At 38.1% G+C, this 23,134-nt stretch overlaps 1 protein-coding gene across 1 annotated transcript in view; it reads left to right on the top strand.

The window, feature by feature from the left end:
* The window catches only part of LOC306656559 (low-density lipoprotein receptor-related protein 2-like), a 244,423-nt gene that overhangs the window by 68,821 nt on the left and 152,468 nt on the right, over positions 1–23,134 (top strand). Inside the window, 7 exon segments of the mRNA XM_079131902.1 lie at positions 3,773–3,901; positions 5,590–5,759; positions 6,774–6,997; positions 8,088–8,294; positions 17,409–17,611; positions 19,347–19,487; positions 21,081–21,284. Coding sequence (XP_078988028.1) covers positions 3,773–3,901; positions 5,590–5,759; positions 6,774–6,997; positions 8,088–8,294; positions 17,409–17,611; positions 19,347–19,487; positions 21,081–21,284 — 1,278 coding nt within the window.

Raw genomic sequence — 23,134 nt, 5'->3', positions numbered from 1 at the left:
AAAATAAACAAAATAAAATATTGTGTCCATCTACAACTAAAAATATTTTTAAACAGTTCAATTTATGGATCTCCAAAACTTAGATGATTCACAATTTTTCCCAGACTTTATGTTCTTTGGATCCTTAGAATTTGAGATTCTTTAGGGATTTCTAGATTTAAACAAACAAACAGACATGACATGCATATGAAATACTTTTATTGTATTTTTAGATTTTATTTTTTTGGGTAGTAGGAATTGAACCCATGGCCTAGCACATGCTACATCCTCAGCCCCAGAATTTAAAATAAATTTCTAAAATTTTAATATTGAATTTGGATAAAGCTAGTGAGATTATTTACTCTGTACTCTCACTTAGCCCTTGGGTTCCAGTGTAATTATATTTTATTAAAAGTGGTTGATCTTAACTATTTATAGCCAGAAGAACCTTTTTGTACCCAAAGTAAACTCTAATTGGCAAATTTAACTTGAAATTCTTGAGAAAGTCTGTTCCTCAGTGTTACTGAGAACAATAATATGCTAAGAAAAACTGGATTTTCACATTCGGTTAAGTAATCCAGTTGAGTTTATTCTCATGGTGTTCAAAACTGGCAATTTTAGGTTTTTAATATTAGGACGATGTCTCAGGTTTTGTTTTTGGTACTGGGGATTGAACTCAGGGGCACTTAACCCATGAGCCACATCCCCAACCCTTCTTATTTTTACTTTGAGACAGGGTCTTGTTAAGTTAGCTAGGGTGTTGCTAAGTTGCTAAGGCTGACTTTGAACTTACAATCCTCCTGCCTTAGTCTCCTGAGTCATTGGTGTTACAGATGTGCACCACCTTGCCCAACTCATGTCTCAGGTTTGATCACAACCTAATTGCTTCTCTTAAGTAACTGCATTTGGCAAGATGGGTTAAGATCAAGTGGTTCATTCAAGTCAGTCTGAGGGATCCTGGAGTCCCTGAAAAAATTGAATGATTTAAAAAGCCCCTAAATGTCTCATCATTTCAAAACATTTTATAAGTTAAAATATTATGATCTGAACTGACCTTCAATGTAATTTTAAAGTTTATTATCATTATTGCATTGGTGCTGCAGTTGGGGAATTTAAAATCACTTTTCAAGCACGTCCTCATGTGGTAGGTGTCTCTCTGGAAGCCCTTCTCGTGCTTCCTAGCATCCCTGCTTGGGCAACATCCCTTCTTTGTGAGTGGTGCTCATCTGTGGGGGTGAAGCCGCTGCTTTGTTTTTGGCAAATGTCAGGCTTCTCTACTCCCCTTTGCTGCCACCCAGCTGCCAATCCGATTTCCAGCCCTTTAGTTCTTTAGGCGAGTCCCTTTTCTCCTAGTAGAAAAGGAATTCCAATAGAAATACCAGAAGCCTCATTCTCAGTATTACATCAACTTTTCTTTTTTCTTTTCTCCACTTGCAAAGAAGAGCTGGGGCTGAGCTGCCTTGTAGTTGAAAATTGATAGGTCATAAGTCTTTCAGTTAAAGTGATTTGTTCTTACAGATGCCCTGGTTCTGCCTTGTGAAGCCCACAACCTGTTCTCAGCCTTTTCCACCCTACAGTTCCTTTAGCATGTTTGCCATCTTTTCAATGTATTTGTCTGTGATGAGCCTTGGCTTGTGTTTCCAAGTGTCTAGGGTTTCTTAAACATTAGATGCTTGAGCTGCTTCAATTTTTGGCAGCCCCTGAAAATATGAAAGTTGACATAACAAGGTTATTGTGTTTTAAGTTTCTCCATGTAAACTACTAAGGAATGCAATACAGAGAATTGCAATATTATGCTGTGCACAAAATTGTTTCGGGATTTATATTTAGTTCACAGCACATTGGAAGTAGTGTGGTCCAACACTAGTGCACTAGTTTTAAGTTCCACAACAGATATCTTTCAAGTCCCCAGTGTGTTTCTGGAACTTTACTACAGATAACCTTATTTAGATAAAAGCTCAAAAGCCTACATTTGAGGTCATTTTTGAATGTGATGCCCCTTGCCACCTGCAGAGACTTTTCTGTGACCTTTCTTGTCCTTTAAGATTGCATGATTTGCCGTTGGCTTAACATTTATTTCGCATTTGTTTCAAAGAAGACTTCATTTTTCTCTTTGTAAAAAGAACTCTTTAGTTTAAATACACGGCATTAAAAAGCCAGTTACACTTGTTTGCGCAGAGCTGAAATTCTAGGGGAATTGCTGATTTGGTTTGCTCTCACAAGCACTTCGATTCAACAAACACCCCCTGTGTGGCTGACTCATTCCAGAAGCTTCAGGTGTTGGAAGCCTATGAAACATTTGTCAGCTTAGACATGGTTCTCCAGTGAATGCCTTGGTCATAATCAGGAATAAAACTGAAGAATCCTGACATGAATCTGGTGTCTTTCTGCCATTCATCTGCTTCTGGTAGTCTTGACCTGGCAGTGCAAGCTCTGTGGCATGCTGAAACAGTTTGCTGGGCTCATTGTTTCTGATTGACAGGACATGCTATTTGTTGACAGGCTGACATGGTGGTGCAGAGTAAGGGCAGGGAGGTCATTCGACTTGGCGGGGTTTCACACAGTCAGATGGATCAGAGGTGTCCAAGAGGGTCTAAGCTAAGAAGGGGTTTTCAATTATTTTCAAAGCATTATTTATTGGTAGGAAGGGCAAAGAGTAAAAAGGAAAGAAAAACAGATAAAGATAATGGTATGTATGTGTGTGACAGGGGCGGTTTGTAAAGTAGTTTCAATGTTGTACATGGTTTCCACCATCCTCTCTACCCTCACGAAAACCCTCAATTCTGCTTTCATTTTCTTGTCTTCATTTTGACTGATGACAGGTATTTAATTAGCCTTTGTTTTTCACCCTAGGTATCTAAAGGATACAATCTCAGTCATTAAAAGTGACAGTGATTTTACGCACTTGTTCAAAAGTGCACTTGGAGCACCGGTGATAGGAAAGGTTTCTGAGCCTAAGAATTCCGTTCTGACTTCTCCTTTGTTTTTCCTCTGACATCAGAACTCCTGCTCACAGATGACTCCAGACCTTTACACATAGTCTATCAAAATGAGGGTGTGACATTCTGGGGGCTTTCAAGGAAGTGTCCCATACTTGAATTCCCACTGAAGTGAAGCCTCAGGCGGAGCTTTCTTGGGGCTAATGTGAGGACCCAGAGGAGATTCATCCATGAGGGCCTTTCACTCTTATGTGGCCTTTTACCTTGTGTCAGAGGTGATTGGTCCCCTGCCTTTGGTTAGTCATAGTAGTTGGCAAGAAAGATACGATGGGCCATGTTGTTAGGTTTTAGCCTGGAGGGAAAAATGGAATAATTAGCTTGATCCTGGAACTTTCTTAGTCTTTTCTAGCTGGGAGTCCTGGAGTGGGGGACCAGCCAACATGTGTAGTAGAACCCAACTCACAACTCTGACATTTGCTGCAAATGAAATCAGATTGTAGAAATCTGGAGAATGTTGGATCTGAGGATGCAATGGTTTCAGAAATTATTCATGAATTATTTAGATTAATTAAAATTAAATTAATATAAATTTAGATAGCCATGGGGGCAAGTGGATAGCATTTGGAAAGCACACTTTCCAAAAAAAAATCCATTTATTCATATATATATATATATATATATATATATATATATATATATATATATATGGATTTGCACATAAATGCGTCCATTTGAAGCATTTGGAACATGCACCCACCTCCAGAGGAGGGTCATCTTGTCCAGGAGTTTTTGTCTGAGAGTGCTCAAGAAATGCTGAAAAACGTGATTATGCATGTGTTTTTCTTATGTGGCAGATTTTGATGATTGCCAGATATGGGGAATTTGTGACCAGAAGTGTGAAAACCGGATGGGCCATCACCTGTGCCACTGTGAAGAAGGGTATATACTGGAGCGTGGAAAGCATTGCAAAGCTAATGATTCCTGTGAGTACGTACGCGGTGGACACCTGCATCTCTGAGCAATAGACTCTGCTGGCTTTCTTTCCACAGTCGATGAGGAAGAAACGTCAGCACTTAAGTAGGCAGCAGGGTTTTATCACCACAAATCAGGGGTGGCCCTGGCTGCCACGAATGTTGAATGGGTCAACATTAATTTTGTGCTTTGATTATTAAGGACTGATTTTTATATTAATGGTGACCATTATTAATATTTTATTGGTTTCTTTATTGGTCTAGGCTATTATGTCACCCCCACATACAGCTGTGGAATAAGTTTTATGCCTGTCTTTAGGACATTGAAATTTTAATTAATTTATTTACCACACATGTAGGTGGCATTTATCTATAGAAATAATTTTGGTATCGCTCATGGAAAATTTGGGGGTATTTCAGAATGAACATACTATATTTGAATTAAAATTTTGTGTGAATATCCTCATCATGGGCATTTTGTGGGAATTGGTCTAACAGTATGGTAGTGCTCCAAAGCAGTTTTGTCACCTTTAAATTCTGGGTCTCAATTTTAACTAACTCCCTCCCTCCCTGCCTTCCTTCTTTCCTGCTGGGGACTGAACCCAGGGTCTTGTATACTCTAGGCAAGTGTTCTGTACTTCCAGCTCTTAATTCCTTTTTTCAGCTGTGATTTCATACTTGGTTTTGAAGTGCCTTTGGTACCTTCTGAATTTTACTGTTCCAATGATCTATGAATTGTTCATTTTCTAGTTGTTTTTGCATACATAGAAATACTTCATTTGTTGTGTACTAACTTTTAGCTGATTTTTAACCATTGAATTAATTCATTTTGGAATAGGTAATGTATATTCAATGATTTCAAATTGTAAGAAGAAATTAAGTAAAATACCCCCCTCCATCCCTTTTCTCCTCTGTCAAGTTTCTACTTCCCCTCCTCCATGGGCAATTGCTGTTTCTTTATTTTGATTCTAGAGATTTTTAAATGGATACATCAGAATATACAAATATAGATATTTCACACTTTTTATGAATATGCTCATAAGCTATACATTCAATTCTGCATCTTTCTATTGTTACTTAACATATTTTTGAGAGTGTTTCATATTAGCACATAAAACTTTGCCTCTATTTTTTTATAGTGGCAAAGTATTCCATTTTTGTATCTAGCTAGTATATATGTGCTAGTTAACTTATTTAACTAGTCCCCTTCTGATGGATTTTTAAATAATTTCTTTAGCTCTTGCAAATAAGATTGCAATGAATAATCTTGTTCATAAATGATTTCATATACTTGTACATTTATAGACAGAGCAGATTGGGTCTACCCTTACCATGATTTTTATAGTTTTTACAGAGTGAAATATTAAAAATCCACAATCTAAAGTTGCACATGGAGGTAAAGTGCCTAGATCATTGAGGATTCTTGGAAATACCTGCTACAGTCCTTTCAGTGTCATTGAAAGTGCCTGGACTAGGAATCAAGACTCTTGCCAGATTCTGTTCTTAACTTACTATGATTTTGGGGTACTCCATTAGGCATCTTTATGCTTCAGTTTTCCTATCAGCAAAATGGGTATATTGATGGCTGTCTGCATCAGAGGTTTATGTTATCAAAGAAAATAACAGAAAGTCTATCAGTTGTAAGCTACTCCACTTCCTGGCTCATCTGGAGTAATCATGCTTTCCTTCTTCACATCTAGCTGGTGAGGCCTCCGTTATCTTCTCCAATGGTCGGGATTTGCTAATTGGTGATATTCATGGAAGGAGCTTCCAGATCCTAGTAGAGTCTCACAATCGTGGTGTGGCTGTGGGTGTGGATTTTCATCACCACCTGCACAGAGTTTTTTGGACAGACACCGTACAAGATAAGGTAAATAGAAAATTCAGGAGTGCAGCTTGGGAACTGAATAGAACCTCAAACACAAGGTGTTGATAGCTTCTCATTTTGGGGGAGTAGAGGGGAAAGTTCCTTTGTTTCCTAACAAAAAAGGCCCTTGAGATAGTTTATGTTAATCAGCACCTTTCTGTGCTATACTATTACATGTGACCTATTAAACAAAGCAGTCTATTATATGGATTAGCCTTGAGCAACTTTTAATTTTATTCAAAAAGGAGTCCAAAAGTCTAATTAAAAGAAATGGTAGACATTCTTTCAAAACTGGATAGATATTTGGTAGTAAGTTTTGAAACCTGATCATTTAAAAATGTAAAAAGTGCTCTGCTTTTCTGGATGATAAAAATCAGATTTTTGCCTGCATCTTCTAAATGGAACTGTAATGGAGGATTGGTTAACAAATATTGACAGAATTTTGTGTTACAGCCAAAAATTCATTACAGCATCTTATATGGAAAGTCTGATGGATTTAATTTCAATTTTGAGTAATGTGATGGAGGTTTTTGAAACATGCGTTTTAGAGACTTCTAAAGAATTATGGAATTTTGTTTATTTTTTCCTCTTACATTTCCTTGTACCATTAATAAAATTCTTATTCACTTACATGATAGTTTGCACAGAATTTCTAAAAATTGAGAATTTGAATTATTAGCAAGTCTGATTTGATAACTGAAAATCAAACTACCACAACCACCTCCTCTACCAAAAATCCACTTTTTTTAAGCTTTTGATAACTTCCAAGTGTGGGAAATCCAGGCTTTAAGAAGACAAAAATAAAAATGAAAAACAACTCTTGTATTTGCCTCACCTATATGCTGGGAAAATGTCCATCTTCTCCCAGTAATCCATAATGTAAAATAGCAAGCTTCCAGTGAATTTGTTTTAGGTCTACATGATTGATATCTATAAAATAGATAGATCGAATGAAAATAGGAAAACAATGCCTATAGTCATGCTTAAGAAATATAATAATTTGGGATTTTCTTTCAGGTTTTTTCAGTTGACATCAATGGTTTAAATATCCAAGAAGTTCTCAATGTTTCTGTTGACACTCCAGAGAATCTGGCTGTGGACTGGATTAATAATAAACTTTATGTGGTGGAGACCAGGGTCAACCGCATAGATGTGACAGATTTGGATGGAAGCCACCGGGTTACCCTTATAACTGAAAACTTGGGGCATCCTAGAGGAATCGCCCTGGACCCAACTGTTGGGTGAGTGATGCAAAAACACATAGATTCCTGCATTTTTAGAATTTTGTCTCTCTACCTGAACATCCTACATATCTTGGATTAATTGGAGGTTAATTCTGATTTCTTTTAGGGTCTTTACTCTAGAACCCATGTTTATTTTATGTGTCTATTTATAGATGCTTTCAAGGAGTTGACTAAATATAATCCCATTCAAGCACATGTAATTCAATGACACCTGCTGGTATACTACTTGATGTTTTGAGCATATGAATTTTATTCTTAATGTTTGCCATATTTGCCAAGCTAAGAGATTGAATCTGTGTTCTGATTCTATGTACTAAATTATTATACCTAGACATTATTTCATTTCACCATTATTAAGATGATCATTCTAACATGAATTAACAGAAAAGTTTTTAAGAGAGGGAAATAAATGGTTGCAACAGTCTCTTTTAGCGCTTTCTTGTTGTGGACGGGGTTGAGATGTCAAGCTGGTATCTCATTACATGTTGTTCAGTGTGATCAACCTAGTAGAATGCTCCTGCTTACTTTTCTTTAGTTTTAATGCAAATTTTCCTGGTTTACACATTGAGAAGAGTTTTAACAGACAGTTCTCCTAACATTTCATAGTCGAGTTTAGGTACCCTGGATGAAATTTAGGCTATTTAAGTTGGTGACTGGTGATTATTCATTTCTACTTCATAATAGCAGCTATATTTCCTTAAAAGTGTTGGGAAATTTTCTTTGGGCTATTCCACTGAGTGGAGAATTGAGGGAGGTATTTTGATAGCTCATTTAAAATGTAAGTTTTCTTGTGGGTACAATTAGAAGTAAAAGGGCCATCCAGTAGAGGAGAAAATTGGGAAGATGAACATAAAATTTTAGGCTGCAATATAGCATGTTAAAGTTCCTATTTAGAGTTATTGAGTCTCCTGATTGGCACTCACAATCTGTTTTTTAAAATACTTTTAAAATTTCTATTGTTTCATAAACCCATGGTTTGTTAGTCAATGGGAAATCCCATTGATCCAAACATAACATGTATGAAAAAAAATTATCCAGGTAAGCTTGTAAAATAACACACCTTTTGTCTTTTGCTTTTCTTTTGTAGTTATTTATTTTTCTCAGATTGGGCGAGCCTTTCTGGGGAACCTAAGGTGGAAAGGGCTTTCATGGACGGCAGCAACCGGAAGGACTTGGTGAAGACAAAGCTGGGATGGCCTGCCGGCGTCACGCTGGACATGGTAGCCAAGCGTGTGTATTGGGTTGACTGCCGGTTTGACTACATTGAAACTGTAACTTATGATGGAATTCAAAGGTATGAAGTGTTTTCTGTGGCTTTATGAGTTTGAAGGAAAGTGCATAAAATTGACAGAAAGGCATACGAAAGGGCCATAATTAAAATATCACTTTGTTGATTGACATGATAGCTTGAATGACCTTATGCATTGAGATCTGTAAGAAATGATTCACTCTTTTTTTTTTTTTTTTTCTTTTTTCTCATGGTTTCAGAGGTCTTTGTCTTGTGCTTCAGTTGGTGTGGATTCCACCAAAATAATTGACTCTTAATTTTAACCTTTTTTGTTCCATAATAACAATCATTTTCTCCAAGCTGGGAGTATAGTTCAGTGGGGGAACACTTGCCTAGTATGTGCAAAGCCCTGGGTTCAAACCTGGTATCCCCCAACTCCCCAACAAAATAAAACCCCTTTCTGAGTCCCAGATGAGCACATTATTTTCATTTACTCCTAAGACCATTTATTTCTCTGGGTTCTTTATACTTTTTTTCCCCCAAGAACTGCTTAACTTACAGTTTTCTAACTTTCTAACTTTTATTATTTATTTGACATTATTTATTTATTTAACATTATTCAGAGGGAATTAAATTTTACTCTACTCTTATATGTTTCAAATTTCAAGGGGAAATTATTTTATTCTTTGTTATTATTGTTGCTCTGGTGCTGAGGATTGAACCCAGGGACTCATTCATACTAAGCCACAAGTGTTCTGCCTCTGAGTACACCCACAGCCAGGAGAAGTTCTTTGCATTACATTTTTTTTTTTAAATTCAAAAAGATCTTTTTTTAATTATTATTTAAACAAATGGGATACATGTTGTTTCTCTATTTGTACATGGAGTCAGGCATACCATTTGTATAATCATAAACTTACATAGGGCAATGTTGTTTGATTCATTCTGTTATTTTTTTTCCCTTTCCCCCAACCCTCCCACCCCTCTTTTCCCTCTATACAGTCTTTCCTTCCTCCATTCTTACCACCCTCCTTATCCCTAACCCTAAACCTAACCCTAACCCTAAGGCTAAACCACTCTTACCCCCATTATATGTCCTCATCCGCTTATCAGTGAGATCATTTGTCCTTTAGTTTTTTGAGATTGGCTTATCTCACTTAGCATGATATTCTTCAATTTCATCCATTTGCCTGCAAATGCCATAATTTTATCATTCTTCATGGCGGAGTAATATTCCATTGTATATATATGCCACAGTTTCTTTATCCATTCATCAACTGAAGGGCATCTAGGTTGGTTCCACAATCTGGCTATGGTGAATTGAGCAGCAATGAACATTGATGTGGCTGTATCTCTGTAGTATGCTGATTTTAAGTCCTTTGGGTATAGGCCAAGGAGTGGGATAGCTGGGTCAAATGGTGGTTCCATTTCAAGCTTTCTGAGGAATCTCCATACTGCTTTCCAGAGTGGCTGCACTAATTTGCAACCCTACCAGCAATGTATGAGTGTACCTTCTTCCCCACATCCTCGCCAACACCTATTGTTGCTTGTGTTCTTGATAATCGCCATTCTAATTGGGGTGAGATGAAATCTTAGGGTAGTTTTGATTTGCATTTCTCTTATTACTAGAGATGTTGAACATTTTTTCATATATCTGTTGATTGCTTGTACGTCTTCTTCTGTGAAGTGTCTGTTCATTTCCTTAGCCCATTTGTTGATTGGATTATTTGTGTTCTTGGTATAGAGTTTTTTGAGTTCTTTATATATTCTGGAAATGAGTGCTCTATCTGAAGTATGAGTGGTAAAGATATTCTCCCACTCTGTAGGCTCTCTTCACATTACTGATAGTTTCCTTTGCTGAGAGAAAGCTTTTTAGTTTGAATCTATCCCAGTTGTTGATTCTTGCTTTTATTTCTTGTGCTATGGGAGTCCTGTTAAGGAAGTCTTATTCTAAGCCAACAAGTTGAAGGTTTGGACCTACTTTTTCTTCTATAAGATGCAGGGTCTCTAGTCTGATTCTGAGGTCCTTGATCCATTGTGAGTTGAGTTTTGTGCAGGGTGAGAGATAGGGGTTTAATTTCATTCTGTTGCATATGGTTTTCCAGTTTTCCCAGCACCATTTGTTGAAGAGGCTATCTTTTCTCCATTGCATATTTTTGGCCCCTTTGTCTAGTATGAGAAAATTGTATTTATTTGGGTTTGTGTCCATGTCCATTATTCTGTACCATTGATCTACCTGTCTATTTTGGTGCCAATACCATGCCGCTTTTGTTACTATTGCTTTGTAATAGAGTTGAAGATCTGGTATTGCGATATCCCCTGCTTCGCTGTTTCTACTGAGGATTGCTTTAGCTATTCTGGGTTTTTTATTCTTCCACATGAATTTCATAATTGCTTGCTCTATTTCTGTAAGGTACATCATTGGGATTTTAATTGGAATTGCATTGAATCTGTATAGCAATTTTGGTAGTATGGCCATTTTGACAATATTAATTCTGCCTATCCAAGAACATGGGAGATCTTTCCATCTTCTAAGGTTCTCTTTAATTTCTTTCTTTAGTGTTCTGTAGTTCTCATTGTAGAGGTCTTTCACCTCTTTTGTGAGATTGACTCCCAAGTATTTTATTTTTTTCGAGGCTATTGTGAATGGGGTAGGTTTCCTAACTTCTCTTTCTGAAGATTCATCTCTTATGTATAAAAATGCTTTGGATTTATGAGCATTGATCTTGTAACCTGCTACTTTACTGAATTCACTTATGAGCCCTAAAAGTTTTCTGGTGGAATTTCCAGGTTCCTCTAAATATATAATCATGTCATCAGTGAACAGGGATAGTTTGAGTTCTTCTTTTCCAATTCGTATCCCTTTAATTTCTTTGGTTTTTCTAATTGCTCTGGCTAGAGTCTCAAGAACGATGTTGAATAGAAGTGGTGAAAGAGGGCATCCCTGCCTTGTTCCAGTTTTTAGGGAAATGCTTTCAGTTTTTCACCATTTAGAATGATATTGGCCATAGGCTTAGCGTAGATGGCCTTTACAATGTTAAGGAATGTTCCCACTACCCCAATTTTTTCTAGTGTTTTGAGCATGAAGGGATGCTGTATTTTATCGAATGCTTTTTCTGCATCTATTGAAATAATCATGTGATTCTTAACTTTTAGTCTGTTGATATGGTGAATGACGTTTATTGATTTCCTGATGTTGAACCAACCTTGCATCCCTAGGATAAAACCCACTTGATTGTGGTGCACTGTCTTTTTAATATATTTTTGTATGCGATTTGCTAAAATTTTGTTGAGAATTTTTGTGTCAATGTTCATTACGGATATTGGTCTGAAATTTTCTTTCCTTGATGTGTCTCTGTCTGGTTTAGGTATCAGGGTGATATTGGCTTCATAGAATGAGTTTGGGAGGGTTCCCTCCTCTTCTGTTTCATGAAATAATCTGAGAAATATTAGAGTGAGCTCTTCTTTAAAGGTTTTGTAGAACTTGACTGAGAACCCATCTGGTCCCGGACTTTTCTTTGTTGGTAGGCTTTTGATGACCTCTTCTATTTCATTACTTGAAATTGATCTATTTAAATTGTGTATGTCTTCCTGGTTCAGTTTAGGTAATTCATATGTCTCTAGAAGCTTGTTGATGTCTTCGAGATTTTCTGTTTTGTTGGACTATAGATTTTCAAAATAGCTTCTAATTATGTTTTGTGTTTCACTCATGTCTGTTGTGATATTTCCTTGTTCATTCCAAATTTTAGTAATTTGAGTTTTCTCCCTCTTTCTCTTTGTTAGTATGGCTAAGGGTTTATCAATTTTGTTTATTTTTTCAAAGAACCAACTATTTATTTTGTTAATTTTTTCTATTGTTTCTTTTGTTTCAATTTTGTTGATTTCGGCTCTGATTTTAACTATTTCCTATACTACTACTTTTGGTGTTTGTCTGCTCTTCTTTTTCTAGGACTTTGAGCTGTAGTGTTAAGTCGTTTATTTGTTGATTTCTACTTCTTTTGTTGAATGCACCCCATGAAATAAATCTTCCTCTAAGTACTGCTTTCATAGTGTCCCAGAGATTTTGATATGATGTGTGTTTGTTCTCGTTTACTTCTAAGAATTTTTTTTATTTCCCTCCTGATGTCTTCTGTTATCCATTCATCATATAATAGCGTATTATTTAATCTCCAGGTATTGGAGAAGTTTCTGTTTTTTATTCTGTCATTTATTTCTAATTTCAATCCATTATGATCTGATAGAGTACAAGGTAGTATCTCTATCTTCTTGTATTTGCTAACAGTAGCTTTGTGGCATAAAATATGGTCTATTTTAGAGAAGGATCCATGTGCTGCTGAGAAGAAAGTGTATTGGTTCTTTGTTGGATGGTATATTCTATATAAGTTGGTTAAGTCTAAATTGTTGATTGTGTTATTAAGATCTATGGTTTTTTTATTTAATTTTTGTTTGGAAGATCTATCCAGCGGTGAGAGAGGTGTGTTAAAATCGCCTAGTATTATTGTGTTGTGGTCTATTTGATTTCTGGAATTGAGAAGGATTTGTTTGACATACATGGATAAGCCAATGTTCGGGGCATAGATATTTATGATTGTTATGTCTTGCTGATTTATGCTTCCCTTAAGCAGTATGTAAAGTCCTTCTTTATCCCTACTGACTAGTTTTGGCTTGAAGTCCACATATTCTGAAATGAGGATGGATACTCCAGCTTTTTTGCTGTGTCCGTGTGCATGGTATGTTCCCATCCTTTCACCTTTAGTCTATGTGTATTTCTTTCTATGAGATGAGTCTCTTGCAGGCAGCATATTTTTGGATTTTTCTTTTTAATGTAATCTGCCAGTCTATGTCTTTTGATTGATGAGTTCAGGCCATTAATATTCAGAGTTATTATTGTGATATGATTTGTATTCCCACTCATTTGACTCATTTTTGTTTTTTGACATGATTTGGTTTCTCCTTTATTTGGCTATTCCTTTAGGCTAGTTCCTCCTGTTGCTGATTCGCATTGTTGTTTTTCATCTCTTCCTCATGGAATATTTTGCTGAGAATGTTCTGTAATGCCGGCTTTCTTTTTGTAAATTCCTTTAGCTTTTGTTTATCATGGAAGGATCTTATTTCATCGTCAAATCTGAAAGTAAGTTTTGCTGGGTAAAAGATTCTTGGTTGGCATCCATTTTCTTTCAGGGCTTGGTAAATGTTGTTCCAGGTCCTTGTAGCTTGTAGGGTGTGGATTGAAAAATCTGCTGATATTCTTATTGGTTTCCTCCTGAATGTAATTTGATTCTTTTCTCTAGCGGCCTTTAAAATTCTGTCTTTATTTTGTATGTTAGGTATTTTCATAATAATGTGCCTGGGTGTGGGTCTGTTGTAATTTTGTATATTTGGAGTCCTATAAGCCTTTTGTACTTGATTTTCCATTGTATTCTTCTGATTTGGGAAATTTTCTGATATTATTTCATTGAATAGATTGTTCATTCCTTTGGTTTGTTTCTCTAAGCCTTCCTCAATCCCAATAATTCTTAAATTTGGCCTTTTCATGATATCCCATAATTCTTGTAGATTCTGTTCATGATTTCTTACCATCTTCTCTGTTTGGTCAACTTTGTTTTCAAGATTAAATATTTTTTCTTCAATATCTGAGGTTCTGTTTTCCAGGTGTTCTATCCTATTGGTTATGCTTTCTATGGGTTTTTAACTTGGTTTATTGTTTCCTTCATTTCAAGAATTTCTGTTTGTTTTTTTTTTCAATATCTCTAACTCTTTATTGAAATGATCTCTTGCTTCCCATATTTGCTCTTTTAACTGTTGATTGGTGTGATCACTTAATGCCTGCATTTGCTCTTTCATCTCCTCCTTCAATGCCTGCATTTGCTCTTTCATCTCCTCATTTACTTCCCTGATTGTTTTAATTATGTACATTCTGAACTCCCTTTCTGACATTTCTTCTGCTGTGCTGTCATTGGGTTTTATTGATCTAGAATCTAGGTTTGTTTGGGACATTTTCTTCCCTTGTTTTCTCATATTGGTCAGATGTCAGTGGGACTCTGTGATATTGCAGGTTTCCTCTATTGGCTTATAGTGTCCCTGTAGATCTCCAGTGTATCACCTCCCAGCCTTCATTATCCTGAAGTCTTGGAGTAACTTGATAATGCAGTGCTTCCGAAGAAAGCTGCCCCTTGCCCGCTACTGGTTCCAGGGCTTGGAGCTGGCTCTGTGTGGAAAGGCTCTCACTGGGGGGCCTTCTCCGAGAAGCTGGCTGTGTGGGAGGAGCCTACCGTGGGTTTCGCAGGGCTTCCTGGGGAAGACTCTAGCTGCCCTGCCCTACTTTAATAAGCCGCCCATATCCGGGCCTGCCCCCCGGGCCGAGCTTCACTGGGTGGGGGAGACTCACCCCGAGGCTCTATTTTAGTCTGAATCTCTCAATGCCTCCTCTTCTTGAATCCTGGGTTCTGGAGCGATTGAAGATGCAGTCACCCTCTAGTGCGCCATCTTGGATCACCCGTGGAAAAAGCCTGCAGCTGGAGGGGGCAGGGCCACCTGGAGAGGTCTCTGGTTGCCCTGACCTGGTCCCAGAGGCTGCTTGTGGGTTGGAGCTCTCCGCTGGCTTGGGGACTTGTGGCTTGCTCTGTGTAGAAAGGCTTTCACTGGGCGGTCTGCTCCGAGAAGCTAGCCTAGAGAGGTGCTTCCCGCCGAAGGGAGCCGAGCTGCTTGGGGAAATCCTTGGCTGCCCTGTCTTGGTCCCTGAAGCAACCTGCAGGCCGGAGCTCGCGGCGCTGGCTCAGGGACTTGGAGCTGGTTCTGTGCAGAAAGGCTCTCACTGGGGGGCCTGCTGTGAAAAGCTGGAGAAGCTTGCTGTGTGGGAGGAGCCCACCTCCGGTGTGTGCAGGGCCGCCTGGGGAAGACTCTAGCTGCCCTGCCCTACTCTAATTAGCCACCCGAATCCGGGCCTGCCTCCCAGGCCGAGCTTCACTGGGTGGGGGAGACTCACACTGTGGCTCTGTTTTAGTCCAAGTCTCTCAATGCCTCCCCTTCTTGAATCCTGGGTTCTGGAGCGACTGGAGATGCAGTCACCCTCTATCTAGTCCGCCATCTTGGATCTGCATTACATTTTTACCTGAAATACTTCAAAGATATTTAAATAGCAACATGTGACTATCAAATATGCATACTTTTTTTCTTCATTTGAATCTGAGTGAATTCTATCTATAAACTATTAGCTATTTAAAAATCCTTTTAGGGTTTCCAAAAATTGTAATATGTCTTCTGTAAAATTTGAACAAGAAAAAAATGATTATTTGTGCCTTCTGGGAATGGACTGGCCAATTTAATTTTCCAGATGACTTTATTGTTTTCTTACTGAAAGGAATATTCAGGTTTTGTTTTCTATTATATCTCTGTTTCATAAGGATGATATCACAGTTTGCAACTGGATTACATATTCTTAGAAAAATCTGTGCTTGTTTAAAAGAAGCAATTGGGTATTAATACTATGACTTCCTGTCACTAAATGTTGCTGTACCCAGAAGATTAATTTAATGAGAAAGTATTAGTCAACCCATTGTCTTATAAAAAGTTGGGAAATTTGCCTAATTTTTTTCTCTTTTCATGGGATATTTCAGCATTACACTATATAGTCTCAATAGTTTTATGCTAAGTAAAATATAAAAGATAAAATCAGTGGAGTTTCAGAAAGATTTGAGTGTTTTGCTGACTATGAGGAAACATCCACGAAATATAAAAGCTCGTGAGTACAGCTGTAATCATGAAGTCATTTTTTCTTTCTTTGCCAGCAGGTGGCATTCAGGGTTCTGGAATTTGCCAACTGAATAAAGAAAACCATTCTCTCATTTCAGTGTGCCTTGTCATTATCAAGTGTTTCCAGGTGTGCGCTAACTTGTCACCTTAGGTTTCTTTGTTTTCTCCCATTAGGGTGCTTTCCAGTTTTAGTGCCTTCAATTCTTAGAGCCCTGTTGTGCTTTCTTAGCCTTCAGGGACTGCCAGGATTTCTTTTCTGTTTATTTTTTTTGAGATCTTCCTGTTAGGTCACAAGGAAAATGAGTCTTTCCGCAGGAACCATCCTTCTCCCCATGTTTGGGCATGTGTCTGACTGAATCATCACTTACATAGAGGTGGTCCTGGGCGGGTCCGTGGATTTCTTTCCCTTGCTGGGCATCTCTTGCTTCTGTTTTTCTCTCATGCAGCTTTGGGCATTTTGTGCCTCCCTTACAAGTATGAGCCCTTGATAGTTTCATCAAACGGATGCTTAAGAGTGGTGACACTGCCTTTTGCTGTCATGGGGTGTGTCCGAGGTTTGCAGGGGGTTGAGCCCAGCACTCACCATCCCATATCCTAGTAGTTGAGGAAGGGTCAGTGGAATTATGGGAAGTATTTGTTGGGGACATCATCACTTCCCACCCTTATTACAACACTCTTTGACCCATGAAATTTGAAGTGTTCTTTTACATCTTAGCCTTTTATAGATGAGGCAACCTTAAAGGGATGAAGAGCAAGTAAAATAAACAATAATTTCCCCCCAAATCTAGAACCAGCTAGAGTATTGACTAGGATTAGAATTCATGTACAATGGAATATTATTCAGCCATAAAGAAGAATAGTATTATGGCATTTGCAAATAAATGGATGGAATTGAAGAACATCATGCTAAGTGAAGTAAGCCAATCCCAAAAAACCAAAGGCCAAATGTTTTCTCTGATAAGTGGATGATGATATGTAATGGGGGTGGAGGGATGGGGAATGAGAGAAGAATGGAGGAACTTTAGATTATGTAGAAGGAAATGAGAGGGAGGGGGTATGAAAAATGGTGTAATGAGACAGACATCATTACCCTACGTACATGTATGATTACACTAATGGTATGAATCTACATCATGTACAACCATAGAAATGAAATGATGTACCCCATTTGTGTACAATGAATCAAAATGCAGTCTGTAAAAAAAAAAAGAATTCAAGTCTCAATGGTCTTTACCAAGAAGTAATATGGAAATCCTATCAAATGTAGATGGGATTTCACATGTATCTTAAAATGTATCTTTTTGTGTATAGTCTATATTGTAACAAAAAATGATTTAGCTTTTTAGGCATTTAACTGGACTAATTGCATCTTTAATGAAAGTAAAGCAAAACAGAAAATTGTGTGATGTGTATATTCTTTCATAACAGGAAGACTGTAATTCATGGAGGCTCGCTCATCCCTCATCCCTTTGGAATAAGCTTGTTTGAGGACCATGTGTTCTTCACCGATTGGACAAAGATGGCTGTAATGAAGGCAAACAAGTTCACAGAAACCAACCCACAGGTGTACTACCAGTCTTCCCTGAGGCCCTATGGGGTGACTGTTTACCATGCCCTCAGGCAGCCCTCTGGTAAGCCACACAACAGTGGTGACCCTGTTTGATACTGGACTTGTTAGAGACGTTTTTCCAAAACTGTGGAAGTTAATGGTGAGAGAGCTCTGGAGATCTGGGTGGTGTTCTCAAATATACAAAGGGTTATCTAGAGTGTTAAACCCTTGGAATTGACTCTGCAGATCATGGACAATCAACGAAATTAGAATTGAAGTGCTAAATATAGAGGAACATTAGAGATTCATTTAATAGATGTTTATTGTCCCCCCCGTTCCCCACACGATGTGCCAGATCCCATCTAGGGGTCTAGCTGTAAGCAAACCAAATCAAGATACCTATCCTCATTTTACTGGGGGAAATGTCCTATTTCAAAACTCTAATTTATAGTTAAAGAAACTGATGCCCCAAAGAGAAAAATGGCATCTCTAGAGATTCATTTTGCACAGTGCGGGGTCCATTTTATTTCTTCTCTGTTGTGCACATATGGATCTGTTTTTGGTTTGTGTAGGGTCTGTCATAAGCCAGCTGGGTTTGGTGTTTCTGGTTGATCATTTATTAAAAAAAGAAATATTTTGATTCAGATACTGGTTAGTTTTCTGTTGTTTTACAATAATTTGTGTTCTGTGTTTTAAATTGAGCTTTGACATGTCTACTGGAACTGTCGGTGACTCCTTTCCATATTTGCTTGTGGATCATAGAAAAGAAGTATATCAAACCAGACTCTCTTGGTAGAAAGCTTAATATTGGTGAACTGTAATTTGGAGAAATACAGATTTGCTTTCATACTCTCATGTTAAGTGATGAAACTGATTAGTATGGAGAAAGACATTAAGATAATTAGGTTGACTTAAAAAAATATACTAGAATAATACATTCAGATGAATAACCTTCAATAGAATCATCCCGGGAAAATATATACTTATTTGAAAACATGTTGGAAATCTCAATTTGGACTAATTTTCACACTCAATTTATGAAGTTATTAATTTCATCTCCCCTTACCCAGTTTGATCATCCAGATTATTTTCCCAAATAAATCCACCTGAGCAGGGAAAGAGAACATTTTGAATAAGTCATCAGAGGCTCAGAAGACAATTTAGAAAGTAAATATGAAAGTTTTGTCTGGGACAGTCTTGTACAGTGTGCAGTGAGCTTCCTGAGATCACTACCTAAAGGGAGGCTTTGAGAAGTATAAACTAGTTTGGGAGGCAGACACATAGGATTTTGGAATCAGATCTTGACTGGAATTCTAGTTTAGCTATTTAGACACTGAATAATCTCAGACAAATTATCTGATCTTTCAGAGCTCTCTGTAAAATTGGGATACTGGTGTTTACTCCTTGGGGTTTATTGGTTGTATATTAGCTTTTTATGCAAAATAAGTATCCAGTGAGTAATAGTTATTGATTTTATTTTACGAATGGTAAAGATAGCACTGAAGCCTTTTCTTTTTTAAAATTTTGGGGTAGTTATTGCTAATCACTGAGGCTAGCAAACAGACCCTAACATAGTTACTGTGGAAAAAGAATCCCATGGTTATCCAGTGGTGGGAATCCTGATTTTTACTACCGCCAGTTTGAGAATGGTTGGTAAAGCAGTTGGGAGGGTCTGTGTAGCCAGGTGTGGGTGCATACAGTGGTAACCAGGGGTGATGGCCCCTAGGGGTTCATCTACAGGGCCCAAAGTGGCTTCGCATGACTTGAAGCGTTACACCTTTCTAATTGTGATTGAACTTGTATATTTCTCCCCGCAGCTAGCAATCCATGTGGAGGAGACAACGGGGGCTGTGAGCAGGTCTGTGTCCTCAGCCATAGAACCGATAATGATGGTTTGGGTTACCGTTGCAAGTGCTTGTTTGGTTTTGAGCTGGATACAGATGAGCGCCACTGTGTTGGTAAGAAATCTGTCTGGATGGTCCTTCTGGCAGGCAGCACAGGGTACCCAGACAACTGCTGCTGTACACTGGGCCAGCCCACTGACCTCTTCACTGCTAAAAAACTTTCTGTAGACCACTGAGCATCTTCTTCAATAGGTACCATTTTCTCTGTCCATAGAGCTGTGTTGGAAGATGTAAATTTCTGTCTTTTGGGACTTTCCTTTAATTCCTTGCCTAGGATTTTCTTGGTCTTCTTTCCCTTTTTTTCCTGAAATGTTCATCTCCTTTTATTAACTGTGGTCTTTGAATGAATTCCATGTGACTGAATTTTGTGTTTCTTTTCTGTACTATATACACCATTTCCATTAAAAAAATTTTTTTTTTTTTCAATACTGGGGATGAAAACCAGGGCCTCACACACTTTAGGCAAGTGCTGTACCACAGTCCTACCTTTTCTACTTTAGACGTTAGCCTTGACTTTGATGGGACGGGCAGTCGTAGGCCATCCTTTTATTGACTTCTCCTACACCACCACATATGCCCCTTTGAGCCAGGCGATCACATCTTAATCTCATCAGACTTTATTGCTGTATTCCAGAAAAACTCTTGAGTATTGGGGTGGCTCAAGTCCTCGTGAAGTTTTTTATTCCAGGTCAGTCCTCTCAGCTCCTGTTTCACTCTTCTATCGAAGCTTTCCTTTCTTCTTCTTTGGTTGCCTGCAGGTCTCCTCATAATTCAGCCATTGCCTGAGCCCCAGTCAGTGATGAAATACATGCTTAAAATATTTGTTTCTCTCATTTTACCTTTTGCAATTCTCTTTTCATCCCTTTGATACATTCTTACTTCCAAGATGGTCCTTCTGGAAGTTTCTTTGGACCATTTAAGCTTCTGGCTTAGTATATAAGTTCTTAGATTTTAACTTAGATGCATTTGTGAACATTGGGGGTAGTCCTGAGATTCAGTTTAAAATCACCCTCATTTAAAAATCACCCTAACTTATAACTTCTTTCAATAGTACATTGTCTAATGATTTTGTTTTTAATTCCTTTCTGCAGTTGTTATCTGTCTTGGTTATACCACCTTTTTGTCACTGTCTGTTTGAATTCCTGATATGCTGTCACAGTCCCCTGCTTGGCTTTCAAGCATCACTTCTTCCTACCTGTTTCCTTCATTCCTTCTCCCTACCTTGTCTTATTCCTTTGCTGTTGCTTCTTCTTTGTTTCTGACCTTGACACCCCCAAACTGCCATATGATTCTTGGAGTAGATTTCTGTACAAAAGTTATTTCAATTTGATAATTTTGATGGAATTATGCTGGAGTTTAATTCTATTTAAAATTTTTAAGTATATGGTCACCACTTTTTAATATAAATAACCCCTAAGGACAAATTTCTGAGGAAGAAGTTTTGAATACTTATATCACCATTGTAATTGCTTATTTTTCCCCCTTCCATTACTTCCAGCTATGTTTTCCACAAATTTGTTATGTTTATTTCAAAATCATATTTCACGATGATAAAGTGTGCTTTATGAAGAGGTAAGTGATTTGTCTGGAATTTGGTGAAGGCAAAGAACCATGCCGTGGCTGACTCTGCTGTCCCTCTTCCTACAGCTATTAAGAACTTCTTGATCTTTTCATCTGAACTGGCTGTGCGTGGGATCCCATTCACCCCCTCCACCCAGGAGGATGTCATGGTTCCAGTGACGGGGAGTCCTTCCTTTTTTCTTGGGATTGATTTTGATGCCCAGGAGAGCACGATCTTTTTTTCAGATACATCAAAAGATATGATTTATAAACAAAGGATTGATGGCACAGGTGAGAAAATGCATGTGTATGTGTGTGTGTGTGTGTGTGGGTGTGTGTGAGTGTGGGCTGTTTTCAGTAAACATATGCATAATTCATTCAGTTTAACTTTTAAGATCCACTTTTTAAGCAGGATCTTTACTAAACTTACTAAATACTTTTTGGATTGAGGAAAGAATCTTTTTTTTAACTAAATTATGTTGAAACAAGCACTTTTATTTTCAAAACAAGTATAAATGATGGTGTATTTTAATAATGACAAATATTAACAGGAGAGAAAGGTCAAGTGTCTGAAAACCCTTAATAGAGTAAGGGTTCTTCATGTTGGAGCTCTTCAGATTAGTCCAATGGGATGACCTTTCTTTAGGGATGCTGGCCTACCTATGTGCCAATGGCCGGACTTGGAATGACAATAATTTCTTAAAAAGTGAATTATATATAAATATGGATTTGTAAGTTCATATTTAAGTTTTAACTGATTGAAATTATGTTAAAATTTTCATAATTATGAAAGAAGATAGATAAATTATGGTCAGCTACACTTCACTGTTGGGTACTTTATTTGAATGGTTGATCCCTATATCTACTAATAGGTTGAAACCTGAATTTTAAAAAAATGTTCTCCTTTTCTTCTGACTTTGCTCCAGATATACTTGTTTTGTTCTTCCTAAAAAAATGCATCCCTTTCACCAATGCATGTTCCTCTCTAGTGACAGTTCTTTCTCCTTCTTTTATTTCATGTGAAGTCTCCTTAAAAGACTGGGCTACCCTTTTTTTGGTTCTCTCTTCTACCTTCTCACTGATTCCTCACCTCAAAATCTGCCCATCGCCTCACAGGAACCCCTGTCATCTTGCTTATCTTTTTGTTGCTAAACTAAATAACGCTCTGCAGTCCTGTTTTGCATTCCAGTAACCAGCAATACTGAGTCCCTCTGAGCTTCAGACCTTGCATGCTTGCGAGGCTGTGCAAACCCTCTGTGCATACCTACTTCTTTGGTCAGTTGTTCTTTCTCTTCCTTGATTCCAACCTACAGACCGGTTGATCTGTAGCCTACGTCCTCTCCGTCATCTTGGATCCCATGTTTTCCAGTCCTTACCTTTGGTTCTTTGGTCATCTTCTCAAAAATGGTTTCTTTCAGGACAGTATACTCTTTGTGATTTCCTTCTATTTCTTGATTATTCTTTCTCATGTTCCTTAGAAGTCCTTTCTCTTTTGCCTGTCCAATAAATAACTGTAATCTCTAGTGTTCAGCATTGGTCCTCTTCTTTTTCTGCATGATGTCATAATGTCTAGGTCTTTGATTCCCATTTGTGCAGTAGTTGTAAGTTAGTGTGGGATCCTTTTTGTAGAATGTTTACTGAATGTCTTCCTCACCTGGGGAATGAAAAGCAGGCCAGGGAAGCCTTTTCTTAGGTGTTGATGGAAATCTCTGAAGTTTTCTCTCTGGGGTCCAGATCCAGGCTGCTGCTTCTAGATATCCACCACCACTTCAGAACCAACATGTCCAGCGGACCCCTTCATCGCACTCTTCCCAGACTCCCTGCCTTAGAGGAAGAGTACAACCATTGGCTCCTTCCTGCCTCTGCACAGCCTGCGTTTCCTGTGATCTTCTCCCTCTGCTTTGGTCTCTGTTATTAACCAATTAACCCCTGGCCATGCTCCAAAACACATGGAGTTCTTAATCTCTCTTGCTCTTGCTCACAAGTCTTTGCTCTCCTGGGGTCCCCAGTTCTCTGCTTCCTTGGAGAAACCCTCCATGCGTCTCCCTTGTGGTACGTGCCCATACCTTATGCCCAGGAGCCTGTGCTCTGTACCATCCTAGGCATACCTCCATCATAGTGCCCAGGTGTCTTTTATTTTT

Source organism: Sciurus vulgaris (genome assembly GCF_902686455.1).
Source record: "Sciurus vulgaris genome assembly, chromosome: 3".
Taxonomy (NCBI): Eukaryota; Metazoa; Chordata; class Mammalia; order Rodentia; family Sciuridae; genus Sciurus; species Sciurus vulgaris.
Note: the sequence above shows the minus strand (reverse complement) of the source record. Positions and strands in the feature narration are given on the sequence as shown.